This window comes from Camarhynchus parvulus, chromosome 1 (genome assembly GCF_901933205.1).
Source record: "Camarhynchus parvulus chromosome 1, STF_HiC, whole genome shotgun sequence".
NCBI lineage: Eukaryota > Metazoa > Chordata > Aves > Passeriformes > Thraupidae > Camarhynchus > Camarhynchus parvulus.
In genome coordinates, this window is record NC_044571.1 from 50,778,188 (window position 1) to 50,791,586 (window position 13,399).

The window sequence follows — 13,399 nt, forward strand, 5'->3', positions numbered from 1 at the left end:
GCTCTGCATTCAAAAATTACTGGTCAATACATTATTTATTGGAATGCAACTGCCCAAATGTCATGAAGAAGCCATACATAATTAAATAAGACATCTCTTCAGTAACTTGCTATGAAATTGGTACTCTGCTTGTAGATAGGAAATTGGTAATCTGATTGTAGACAGGTCACTATTTACCACTAAAAATTATAAACAAAAATGTTGAGCTACTCTAAAGTAGAGATACTCTGCAAGGAGCATATGAAAAGAATAGCTTTGCCATAAGTTCTTCTATAGCAAAAGAAAGTGGAGGAATATAAAGTTTATTTCTCTGGATCTGAGCTTACTAGAATTTTCAGTGAAATATTCTCAGGTGAAAAGGATCCTTGAGATCATTACAGAGCAGTATAATTAAACCATCTCATACTTCTGAGCCACAGCTAGCAGTCAATGTGAGCCATAGCTATGTATAGAAAGAGTAGAAAGGTACCGGGTAGAAAAGGAAACTTTCACAGATATGAAATTTCCTTAAGTCTTGGAAATATTAAACTGCTGCCTCAAGCTCACAGTTACTGGTACAGTATTGTCTTGGCAGCTGTTCTCCTGAACAATATTAACAATAGCAAAAAACAAGTAAAATAGGCACACATTTCACCTAAGACCAAGACCTCATCTGTCTCAAGAGAGTTGTGAAGACCAAATGATCAAGGCACTGCTTGAAAGAGGTGGTGTCAGGGGGCTGGGAAAGAATTCTAGAGTGCAGTCTTTACAGATATGCAAACCTTAGGAGAAACCTTAGGGATCCCAGTCCTTCTGAAGTAGCAACAACAGCCCTCAGTTTTCTAATATTCAGACACATCTAGTGCCAAGAGATCCTTTGAGTACAAAAGCTTAGTTTATTCTTTGAAGACTATAGATATGTTTTCCCTCCAGCTGGAAAACATTATCACAGAGAAAACTGTTAGTTATGTCTAGCAAAATCTGACAGCTACTAATCCTGATTCAGAAATGAAGTCTTAGAAAAGATCTTTGTCCTACACATAACCAGCTTTGTCTTTAGGATAACCACATCTTTCAGATACTCTCATGCTATAAATTTTATTGCAAATCTTGAAGGCAACTTTATATAAAAAATAACTGGAGAAAAGGGAGCCCTGATAAAACTGTATCAATACCAAATTCCAGGAAAACATTGCCAAGAAACTCCCAGCCAGAAGAAGAAAGCAATACTTAATCTTCTGGAGGTACAAAGGAAAGCGAGATTTCCTTCCCAGACACTCTCCCAGCCTTGAGAGAAACCCACTAGTAGTAAATTACATCTGTTTGAGGGAAGGTTCTAACCACTTTGGAAACAAACAGCTCTGAAAATAGTAAACTGATGTTCAGCATGGGAATGCACACATCAGAAGCTGGTTTTATTTCTGCGAAGCTCCCTCTAATACACCACTATAGTTGGACTTCCTCCTCTATCTTTACCTCCAAAGCTGGTGGTGCCAACATTATTTATACTTGAAGTACTGAGCAGGACTGTGAAAGGAGGACTAAAACAAGCCTGTACCCTACATTTAGTAACAAGTCAGCAGCCAATAACATGGCTTTCACCAGTTCCACTGCCGCCCCCCAGGCTGTGGCTGCTGTACCTGGAACCAGGGGAGCTGCACCGATCTAAATCACAGATGCCCCAAATGTGTGCAGAGAGCCACTAATTCAGCTGTACAGCACAACCACTTACACTGATCACTTTACAAACAGAAAGCAGAATAACAAATATCCTTTATCACACCACGTTCCAGTGCTAGGAATCAGTCTTCACAGGCCATTTTCTGCTACCAGTTGTCAGAAACAGCTCCCTACCCTACTGGGTCTGTGTTACAGATTCAGCAGCCTTTAAGAGCTAAGAGCAGCAGCACACCAAGCAAAGCTGACAAAGTTATAGAGTCAGCATAGTTGTCTTATATGATGAATTCATTTCACACTTAAATTTTCCTAAAGTTGACTTAACCTATTAAGTTCAAATTTTCCTTAAAACTTATTCAATTCTTGGTTGGCGAGATAATCTTTCCTATGAGTCTAGAACAAACTACCTCATATTTCTTATTACTTTCTTTTGGGGTGAATGTATAAAACCTGCTCTAACCTAGTCTGTCAGCCACAAACAACCAAAAAAGCCAACATAATCATCCTCCTCCAAGTTTTGGCCTAATCATATTTTTTTGTGCCTTTCTATGTCCCAAAAAGAAGGAGGAAACCTGTGTTGAAACTCATGAAGAAGAGTCTTAATTTATCTTGAAAGAGTAGAAAAAAGAAGGAATTCTTACTGTAGGAAGTAGGTTATTCTCACTAAAGAAAAAACCCAAAAAACAATTGTCTTTTCTTCAGTGATGACTGTATTTCAAACTTCTGTACTACTAGTTTCCCAAAGAAGTTTTAAACTCAGAACAGACTTTGTTGATAAATTACACAAAGAATAGAAATATTATAATGATTAGAGAAAATTTAAAATTTACAGAATACTGTATGGAAATGCAGAAGAAGGATTTGCACAGTATAAATTATTAAATAAAAAGCAAGAAACTTCAGCAACTATATTTCATGTACCTGGGAAAACAAGAACTACTGAAATACAAAAAAAAAAAAAAAAAAAATACCAGTAAGAGTGTAAGAGCTTAGGGAAGGCTCTGAACAAAACTTTATTTCCTAGTGATAAAATTCCTTGCAAAAAAGCTTGACCTTAGTGAAGACCTCAAAAAAGTTACTCCAGCAGTACACCTTGAAAGCACTTTTTCATAAACTGCAAGAGATGTATAGGTATGTCAGCTCCTGTGCAGCAAGCACATTAGAGATTCTAAAGTACTCTTACATCCCGATGATGCTCTGCTTACCTTATATTCTGAGGTACCTTGTTGCAGTGACACTCAGCAAGTCACAAGGTAAAACTCGAACCTGCTAGAATCAGAAGAGACTCTCAAGCCTCTCCACAAAAGAAAAGCACAGCGCACTTCGAACTTTGAGAAATGCATCAGTGGGAAAGGTGGATAGTGCCACCATGTGGTGCAAAAAGAGCAAAATTACAAGGCTATATCAAAGAAAGATCAATGTCCCAAGAAAATTGTTTCTAGCACAACTTTAATTATTGTTATCGACTATCTTGTTCATTTGCTTCAGCAGAAGTAATAGATGTCAGTCAAATCTCAAAGGCTGCAATCCTCCTGTACAATTTTATTAAATCAAAGCACATTAAATGTACAGTGAAGGAAAATGCTTATGCAAGGCAAAAATTAACAGGATTAGTTTAATCTCAATTATGACCAGAGATGGTGACACAGAATAATGCTGAAGCACATAAATGCATAAATTTTATTGACTACTTTCTCTAATTCAATCAGAATGAGAAATGAAAGTACATGAATTTCACAAGATAAACTTACATAAAGAATTTCCCCTTACACCTGATTATTCCATAAGCAAATTTCACAGGGAAAAAAAAGCAGTAACTAAAACATATTCTGAGAAGTAGTAAAATGACAGTGTCATTTAAGTCTCTGCTAGCCATGACCTGGATAAATATACTTTGAGTACCTGAAACTTGTCTCAACTCTAGACTCATGCAGAACTAATTTAAAATACAAATCACCCTAGCTATATACATACCAAGAATAAAATAAATATTGATAAATACATTAGAAAAACCACACTTCTTATACTATTTCAATCCCTTAGCTCTTTAAAAATAAAAATTTAAAATATTTATACAATTTATTTCTCTACTTCTGGTGTTTATATCTTACAGGAAATCGAATTTTCTTTTTCTTTCATATAGAAACAAATACAAAAATTAAAATACAAAGAATTGAAAAGCATAACAGAGAAGATGCAACTCCAAAGAACTTTAAAAAATACAAACTATTACTAAGACATCCCCATCTCAAAGACCATACACTGAACCACCACAGTGCCTTCAGATGCTGCTGGGCAGATCCCCTGTCCAGCACCCCCACCCTGAAATTTTGCCCTCAGAAAGCACAACACAGCTGGTAAGAGACTACCCTGAACAGTCTCATGAGCAAATCTTTCAGGGTAGCCACAGCATCAGGTTAGCTGTTATACAAGGATGCATATAGGTTCCTTCCTTTTTCCCTTGCAGTAATTTTTATACAGCATAAAAGCTTTTCTATCTTATACAAAAATAATGATTTGGAGAATGAGATTTTCACAATGTATGTGTTCACAGTTTCTGAACTGAGATAACATAACTAAGGACCACAGACCTCTGTCAGACACTTCAGTTGGGATCTGTACCCACTTAGTTCTTCTGTCAGACTCTCCTTTTTCATCTGTAGATCACTTAGCTCTCTTCTTAAGGAATGGACTACTTCATAGAACCGGACCTAGAAGAACAAGACAGATATTCAAAGTTGAAACTAGCAAATTGCAACTGCAAAACTACAAACCTAAAAACACATCAGCTCAACATCTTATGACAATAATGACTAAATAATATTTCTAGGGCATGCCATAAAGTAAAGATTATATTGCTGTACAACTAAGGCAGCTTACACTCAGGCAGATCAATCAAAAAAATACAGTTGCTAATGGACACATGGCCTCATGCACCTCCTTGTGCCAAACCTAGAGCCTATTTGATTAACAGTCCAAAAAAAACCCCCAAAAACCACAAAACCAACCAAAACTCCAAACAAACCCAAAACCTATTCAGTAGTAATCAACTTAACTTGCTAATTTCCCCCAAGACAGTATAATTTTTTATGGGTGTGTAGAAATTGAGAGATTTGGTTTGTTTTGTTTTCTGCCAGCCCAGTGCGCACAGTTTGTACCAAGAAAAATGCAAGAGCAAGCACATGGAGCAGGAACAGCACATAACCAGGAGGAACCATGACACCCCCTCCACACAAACCTCCAGCAGTAACAGGCTGGTATAGGGATTCAACTGCATCAGGAAACTAAGGCTCTGAAAGACTTGACTCTGATAAATTAACACCAAAAAAATCCAACCTTCTAACAGGATTAAAAAAATTTTAAAGTCAGTAATGCATACTCCTCTCTCTTCCCCCACGCTAGTCATAGGCATTGTCTCAGGCAAGTAAGTCTCACATCCATAAAACTTTTTCAGAACTTCTCTTCTGATCAAGAAAAAAGACTAGAAAATACAGTAGTAAAACCACAAAGCCAGTATTAAAAAACAAAAAGAGACAAAACAAAGAAGAAAGAGTTTTTTTGATATACACCCACACACACGTACACAGAGGTTATTATTCCCAGATTAACTTGATACCTTAAAATATTGTATTTGGGGGTGTGTGTGAAAAGAATTAAAAAGTAGGCACCGTTTTCATGCAAAAGCTATTGCATGCCCTCCATCCCAAATGCTTGCTTTGATATATGATTAAAGAAGAAATACAGACAAGAAAACAGATTAAGTAAGCATTCAAGAGTAAGCTGTACTGCACTTCCATGCAGAAGGAAGACAGATCTCTGTTTTGCTACCTGTAAACAGCAGAAGACAAAGAAAAGTTCCAGGTATATTTTATATAATTGGCAGCATACAATTCTAAAAACACAGAAGCCATAGAAATTTGCAATGTAAACACAGGTGTAGTATGCTTTATACAATAAGGCAAGGGTGCAACATGACTGAAAGATTAGCATTTTTAACTGTAACATCTGATGATTCAATTGGTCATTTCTTAAGAAAAAAGTAACCTTGATTATCACTAATTGATAACCATTTAAAGCATTGTGGTTTTTCTTTAAACCATACCTGCTTTTCCAGTAAGCTCTTCTATTTTTACTGTGATATCCCTAGGAAACCTAGGAAACTTGTGCTATCACACCAGAACTATTTCCCAAAATAAAACAACCTTAAACCAAATTTCTCAGTAGAAACCAAGATTACATGGGATACAGATATCAAGGATAAATGTATTTACACAGCCTTCCCAAGAAAAGATCATTGCATGGTAATAAGAAAGTGAAAATGAATGCAGCAGATGAGGCTGAGGTTATAGCAGTTCAACTGTTGTTGCTATTTAGCTGGTTTGATAGACAATAAACATTCATGTAACCCAGCAGTCAAAGCACACACCGCCTCTCGCCAATTCAATACAGCAGAAACTAAACTTACTCTAAAAAGGATTTTAGAAACGACTGTGTATCTTAAAAATCAGAAATTTATATTGGTGTGCTGTAAACAGTTACCACTTTCTAGGCAATTTTTAAAAAACTCTTAGCCTGTGCCCACCACTTTTTATGGACAACTAGAATAAAGTAAAAATGGGTGGGTACAGAGGTTGAAAAAGTTGGCTCCTGTTAATTGAAGTTCTGTGAAAACAGTTGCATCAGTTCACTGCCTTCTTAAACAAACAGCAACTGAGCTGCAGTTAGCAAAATGATATACCTGAAAGACATGGCAATTAAAATCAGTTAAACAGAACTTGCAGAAACCTTTTTTTAAAAATTTGCTGAAAATTTTTTACAGGGGAGTACACAAGAGGTTCACTTTACCGAACAAACTGAACTGGTGCTTGGCAGCTGAACTATTTAACAGCCTGAAGTACTTTCAAATTTCTCATATACCATTTCTAAAAACATCCCAGGAATGAAAAAACAAAAATCTGAATTTTTACACTAAGTTCAAAACAAAAAACTATGATTTTAAGAGAAAGATGTGCAAAATACAGTTTTTCAGTTGTCATCATTAGCATTAAACATTACTTAGGTTTTGTTCTAACATGTCACTATTGCACCCCTTTGTGGAAGAACAGTGAAAAACATCTCACATTTGCTTTAATTCCAGTGTTTCAAATTTACAGTATCTCTATATACAAAATCTGCATTTAAGTTCTTCCTGCTGTTTGTCCAGTAGACCCGGTGTCAAATAAAGTCTAAGCATTATATACATGTTTACTTCCATTCTGGAGAATTGCAAGGCAATATTTTAGAACCAATACATAGAAAAAAAGTCCGAAAATTTCCTGCTCAAGTTGTCTAAGCAGGACCCTTTCTCAACAAGGAAAATTTTACCCTAATATCACTGGGCTATATTATTAGCCCGCACACAGATCAGGAGTCAGAAATTTTAACTGCCTAGAAATGCCCAACTTCTCCTTAGGCAAGCAAAGCAGGGAACAGCATTCCCTTCCAACTCCTTTCCCCAGCCCTTGGGAGCCAAATGGATGCACAGAGAGGATGTGCAAAACAGTTCTGTAGCCTCCCAGCATCTGCCTAACTTGAAGTAAAGATAAACAAGCACCAAGCTTAACTGATACTTTCAGGTTCACACTAATCCTCTGCTAAAAGAAGTTGAAATAAGCAGAAAATAGCACTTTACTACAATACATCTTTAGAATGCCTCATCCAGAAAAAGAAAAGGTTTAAAAATGACTTCTTCAAAAGAAAAAGTAATGTGTTAAGAAGAGAGGAGCTTCACCTAGCATTTAGTAGAGGAGTTTTTTGTCACAGATAAAAATAACATTAACTAGCTGAACACAAGAGTTAAAGAACAGAAGGTTAAAGGTAGAAGGTGGCCGCTATTCATCTCTTTTACTTCACATCTTTTTGACAGCTATTTTCTACTCACAGATTAAATCTAAATTGCGCTGTGACAGCTTCACTTAAAGCAGTTGACAAGGTTACTAACTCCTGGTATCTATCCTGCCTGGCTACAGAGTCTTTTGTACTGACTGTCAATCAATTCCTGAAGTCCTGAACTTCCTGTGCACCAATTTCAATAGACCCACTGACATGGATTTCAGTTTCTGTTAAAAGTTTGGTTTATTCAACCATGGTGATACAGGAATCAGCAACACCCTGTCAAATACTTTTGCAGAGGGCAGTGGGTACAGCAGACAGCTAGGTGCTGATAATCTAACAGTACCCAAGCTATGTGTTCTTTCTTATCCCACAGAGCCTTATGATTTTCCTAGCACTTTCAAAAGCCCAGCTTTTTAAAAGATGTTCACAAGAACATCCTTTAGATAAGGGTGAAAATTTTTACTTCTCTGTACATATCTAGAGCGCAGCAAAGCATGACTTTGATCTGGAGAATTCATTCATGTAGCATTTATACTTCAACAAATGTACTAAGGTTTTTAACATGGTATTATTTACAGCTTCCTTAATAACAAGCTCTATAGATAAATACAATGCTAATATTTTGATGAATTAAAGTTTATATGTCTAAATTTTCTTCATTCTCATAAGTCAGCTGGGATGCTCTGGACACATCCCACAGGCTTTTTACTGCAAACAGGAGTACACTGTGGCCTCTCCACATACCCACAAACCATAATTAACAAACATCTTAAATCAAAAAAATGAAATCTTAAAGTATACTTTAAGGTACACTTTGTCTCCTGCATTTAGTCAAACAGGAAACAGACATATGGAAAGCGTAAGAGAAAAGTAAGGGATATTTGCAAGTGCAATCCCAGCTTGTGGTTCTGGCAAACCAAGTTTCAAATTTCTTTTTTCAGCCTGCTGTATTTCATATCCTTAATGTGTGCTCACATTTTAACTGTAACATCCCTTCTGCTTAACCTCCTTAAAATACGTCAGCAGTTCTACTCTCATTCAACACATCAGAATTAGGGATTAAGAAGTTCCTCTCCTCACTGGAACCCAGTCATAACAGACTGATCCAGAAACACATCTCCCGCTGAAGGTCCTTTATTTCTAGTTGGAGATTAAAAAAACTACAACCCACCATAATTTACAGCTTGGGATAGGTTGAGCCTGCCCAGCAGCCTGTGTGGCTGCTCACTCACTTGCTGCCTCCCCTGGGAGCACGAGAGAGGAGAAAGTGAGAAGAACAAAACAAAAGCAAGAAAACTCAGGTGTCAAGTTTTCTAAACAGTTACTGAAGGAAAGAGACATGAGCTTAAAAAGTAAAAAAGAAGGAAAAAAGAAAGGAACCCATCACCTCCCAGAAACTGGGGAAATTGATCAAAACTGATACCCAGCCAGTCCCTGAGTAATAACCACCCCATCACCCCCCCATCCTCTCTTTGTTCCTATATCTCCTATTTATGGCGCTGAGTATGACATTTTATGGTATGGAATATCACCTTGGCCAATTTGGGTCAGCTGTCCAGCTGTGTCCCCTATCAGTCTCATGACCATTCATCGCTTGCTGGGGCAGGGGGAGGCAGAATGAGGAGAAAGGAAAGCCTTGATGCTGTGCAAGCACTGTCCAGCAATAGCCAAAACACTGTTTCAGCCCCCAGTGCGAAGCACAGCAAGATTCAGACTGCTAAGAAGAAAGTCAACTCTGTCCCAGCCAGATCCAAGATACAGGTTATACTTTAAAGCAGTACAAAACTCAACACTTACTGAAACATATTCAGGGATAGAAAGCTGATCTTCAGGAAGAGACTTTAGCTTCTCATAGCATTCATCTGTTAATTCCAAGTCTCGCAAGCTACGACGGATATCTCCAGCCCTCTCTCTCAACTGATAATTTGTTTCCTCCAGTTGCTTCTGTCTCAATAAAATAGTTTCCATTTCTTGCTTCATTAGAGCCTGATGTTTCCTTCAAGGTGGATTTGAAAACAGAAGGTAGCAGGTAATGAGTAACACAAGTGACAAAGCTTCACAATACCCTGGCAAAGAAGGGAGTTCTGCTCATTTTGTAGAGGGAAAAATTTACAAATATTAGGTAATTAGTGCCAGAATGTATACCACCATGATTAAACACTCATACCAGATACAGTATATAGAAAAAGCCAGGAACTTTATAGTCATTGACAATACAAAATGGATATATGGAAAGCATAAGAGAAAAGCAAGGGATATTTGCAAGTGCAATCTGCAACCTGAATCTGAGGATAGACAATCTCCACATATGCTGAATTGAATTTACAAACTAAACTTAATTTACCAATTAAAAGGTTAAAAACATGAAAAAGCAGAATCTATTTCCACACAAACCCCAAGGAGTTGGTAAATCACTTGAACTTGGGTCTTACCAAGTTTTAGCACAGGCACAGTGATACCAACCCTTAATTTTCTAACCACTGTAATATACAAAGTTGGAGTCCTTTATTAAAGAAACCCAAACAGCAACAAACCAACCCCTACTACAATAGAACAAGCAGCCTTACTTCCAGCCTTAAAATACCATACAACAATTATCATCAGTGATAAGATTGAGAAACTGCACATCAGTTCATGACATTTACAAGTGTTTATTTTCTTTAAATCAAAGACATCTAACCTACTTTTTTTATTTTTAGCTGCAACCCTTGAAAACATATACAAATCACTCTTTAAAACATAGTCAGTTCTGTATTACTTAAAAAGGAATAAAAAAATACTAACTAGTACTACAAGACAACATCTACCCCACTGGCAGGGTACAGGTAACTGTTACCTGATCATTAAGGTCAAAGCAATCACACAAGGACACACTCCATGGTGTGTACAATTCTATTAAGTGAGGATGAAAATTAAGTGAAAGACCAACAAGAAAACTAATGAAAAGATTGGAAAAAGTAGTTTAACTTTTTTATGCCTATTAATAACAGTTTGCACATCAGTACCTTTTTACTGAGCACTCCTTAGATAACTCAAGTATGGCCAGCATAAAAATATTCCACTCTGGTGCATCTAAGCATACAGAATGACAAACATTTTTCTGACCATAAGCTGCTCTCAACTGAAAGACTTTGCTGGAACTAATCTCAGGTCTGGCTCCACATCCCTAAATCTGTTCTAGCCTCACTACAGAACAGGACTTGGAATTAGTCACATCCTGTAAGCTCTGCTTTAACATGAGACTATGTAAGCAATGCTCTTCCTTCACAGGTGTGGAAACTCACACTTCACACTTAACTGACAAAGTGGTTTGGAGAAGCCTGCTAGTCAGTATATTTTTCAGGTTAACTCCAAATATTTCAGAAAAACAACATGGAAAGTGAGTTTCTACATCATCAGCCGAAAGCATTTCTGGCAAATACGAAGTACTAATGGGAAAAGCTAAACATTAGGTACTTACCTTTCCCAAGTCTTCTATGCTGCATTTATTAAAAATTCTGTTTAAACTGATGGAAAGTCTGTCACCTCTGCCTAGTCCTTTTGCTCTTTATTGGTTTTAAGAACACTTTTACTACCTCTTCCTACTAAATTTTGAATTTAGGTAACATAAAACCAAGCCCATAAACTTCAGCTAATGAGAATTGAATTCTAATTTACTTATATGCAAATTAAATACGTAAGTTCAATTTTTAGAATTAAAACACTAATATAATCTGCAAAAGAAATCCTATTCCTGCAACTAATAATTATCTAACTTATTTACACAAACTCAAATTAATGCACAAATTTGTGAAAGATGAAGTTCTTAATTTTACTTCCACCATACCTGGCATCTTCTTGCTGTAATGCCACCTGACTATCCAGTCGTAAAGACAACAGCTGCTTTTGATGGATTGCATCATTAAGTTTCTCTTCTAGCTCCTCAATCTAAATAAAAAGAATGTGAGTATAAAACAAATAAGTTACCATATTAATTTTTTAAAAATACTTTACAAAAAGAACAAGTTGAAACAAAAATATGAAGATCCCAATGCTGTGGGCAGCACAATAATGGCTGTCTAACAAGACCTCTAAATACACTAGGGCTTCAGAATTTGATACGGACTTTGTCCCACTGAGCTAAAATTAAAAAAAGGCTTAGTTCTTAAATGGCTATCTGTTCAACTAATTTCAAGTTAGGCTTCAACTCAGAGCATAAAGCCAATAAAAACCAGTTAGCATATAGTATGATATAAAAATGAACTGCACACAAATGTGGCGATGTTTTTACATCTGTCTTAATTTCATGCATCTTCATGCAAGCTGTACACAACAAAATCTACTGTTAGCATGTTGGCATACTCTATCCTTATCTTCATTAACAAAGCACTGAAGAGTATTCAGATCACCTTTTCTAGTACTCCACAAGTTCAGGTTCAAAGCCCTGTTATGCTACTAACATGAGTGACAAAATTCATCGTTTCTGAAAGAAAACAGGCGTTTTTCCTTTGTGTTTAGGAAAGGTAAAACTAATTAGATCCTCCCTTACTTATAAAGACGTAAAACAACTTGAAGTCAGTAAAGCTTTCTATATCTTTGCTTCCCCTTCTTCTCATGAAAGAACACAAAACACACCAACTAAGTAGATCCCCATCATTTCATTCAAATAAATTCTTTTCAGAACAGAAGTTTCTATCATACTCTAAAAGCACCAAAATAAAAAAAAGAGTATACAACAAAAGGAGAAAGACTACTTACCTTGGTCAAATATTCAACTTTCAAGTTGTCAATCATCAAGTTTTTTTGCGATAATTCTATTTTAAGCAGCTGAAGATTATGGAGCAGTTCCTTCCGTTCAATCAGCTGCTTAGTGATTTTTACAGTACCTTCTCTCTCTTCAGAGGAAGAAACATCATCGGTTGGTACTGTGGTTTCCAAGCTGATATCCTCAGATTCCAAGGAGCTAGAAACGTTTACTTTCTTGGTTACTTTAGAGCTTTTATGTGACATTCTCTCCCACTATTTATAAAGCTTTTTTAAGCTATACTTTGAGATGAGCCTCCTGAAGAATCAACTGCAGGAAACAAAACAATTAAATGAAGTGTCATTATGAAAAATTAACCACCACATTAGACCACCACATTAGACCACTAAGCAAGCGATGCTTCTCAGTATCATATGATTTTTTTTTTTCACCAAAGAAAAAGACTTTGAGAAGGTCTGGAGGGCTGCTGCCTGAGGACCCTCTTCATGAACAATCATTATCAAGTGTTTTGACTGCAATAACCTAAATACCAGTGTAAATACCAGCGAGAATCTAGTTTACTAGTATGTTGCTATAGTTAAATAAAGATATGCACGTTGTCAAAACCACATGCACTGAAAATTCCTGAGGCCCACGAGGCATATACGGCACCCCATAAGAGGCATAACAACTTACTGGAGAAAACGATAAAGGAATACCTTGATCACAAAATGACACAGATTGGAAAAGACCTCGGAGATCATTCTGTCCAAACTACCACTGAATATCCCCTTATCAACTCCACCACGGTACTCAGTGCCATGTTCAGTCTTTCCTTAAGCATTTCCAGCGATGGTGACTCCACCACCTCCCTTGGCAGCGCATTCCAACGCCTAATCACCCTGTTTAGAAAATCCACCTGATGTCCAACCTTACACTCCCCATGTGCAGCCTGAGGCTGTGTCCTCTTATCCTACGGCTGGGTGCCAGGGAGGAGAGCTCGGGCCCGACCTAGCTACGAGCTCCTTCCAAACCTCGCTGGCCTTTGCCTTCTCAGGAGCAGCAGCAGCATCCTTGCCAGGCTGCTTGACCCAGCAGCCACCCGGGCTTTTACAACCACCTGGCACAGACCACGGCGCTACTTAC

At 37.2% G+C, this 13,399-nt stretch overlaps 1 protein-coding gene across 3 annotated transcripts in view; it reads right to left on the reverse strand.

Moving 5' to 3' along the window:
• PIBF1 (progesterone immunomodulatory binding factor 1) overlaps window positions 1-13,399 on the reverse strand; it is a 107,538-nt gene that overhangs the window by 93,247 nt on the left and 892 nt on the right. For all 3 annotated transcript variants that reach the window (XM_030961303.1, XM_030961312.1, XM_030961295.1), the window contains exons 2-5: window positions 12,268-12,583; window positions 11,357-11,457; window positions 9,328-9,526; window positions 4,248-4,367 (exon numbers count right to left, since the gene is read on the reverse strand). In XM_030961303.1, coding sequence (XP_030817163.1) covers window positions 4,248-4,367; window positions 9,328-9,526; window positions 11,357-11,457; window positions 12,268-12,519 — 672 coding nt within the window. In that variant the 5' untranslated portion in view covers window positions 12,520-12,583. The remainder of the gene's footprint in view (window positions 1-4,247; window positions 4,368-9,327; window positions 9,527-11,356; window positions 11,458-12,267; window positions 12,584-13,399) is intronic.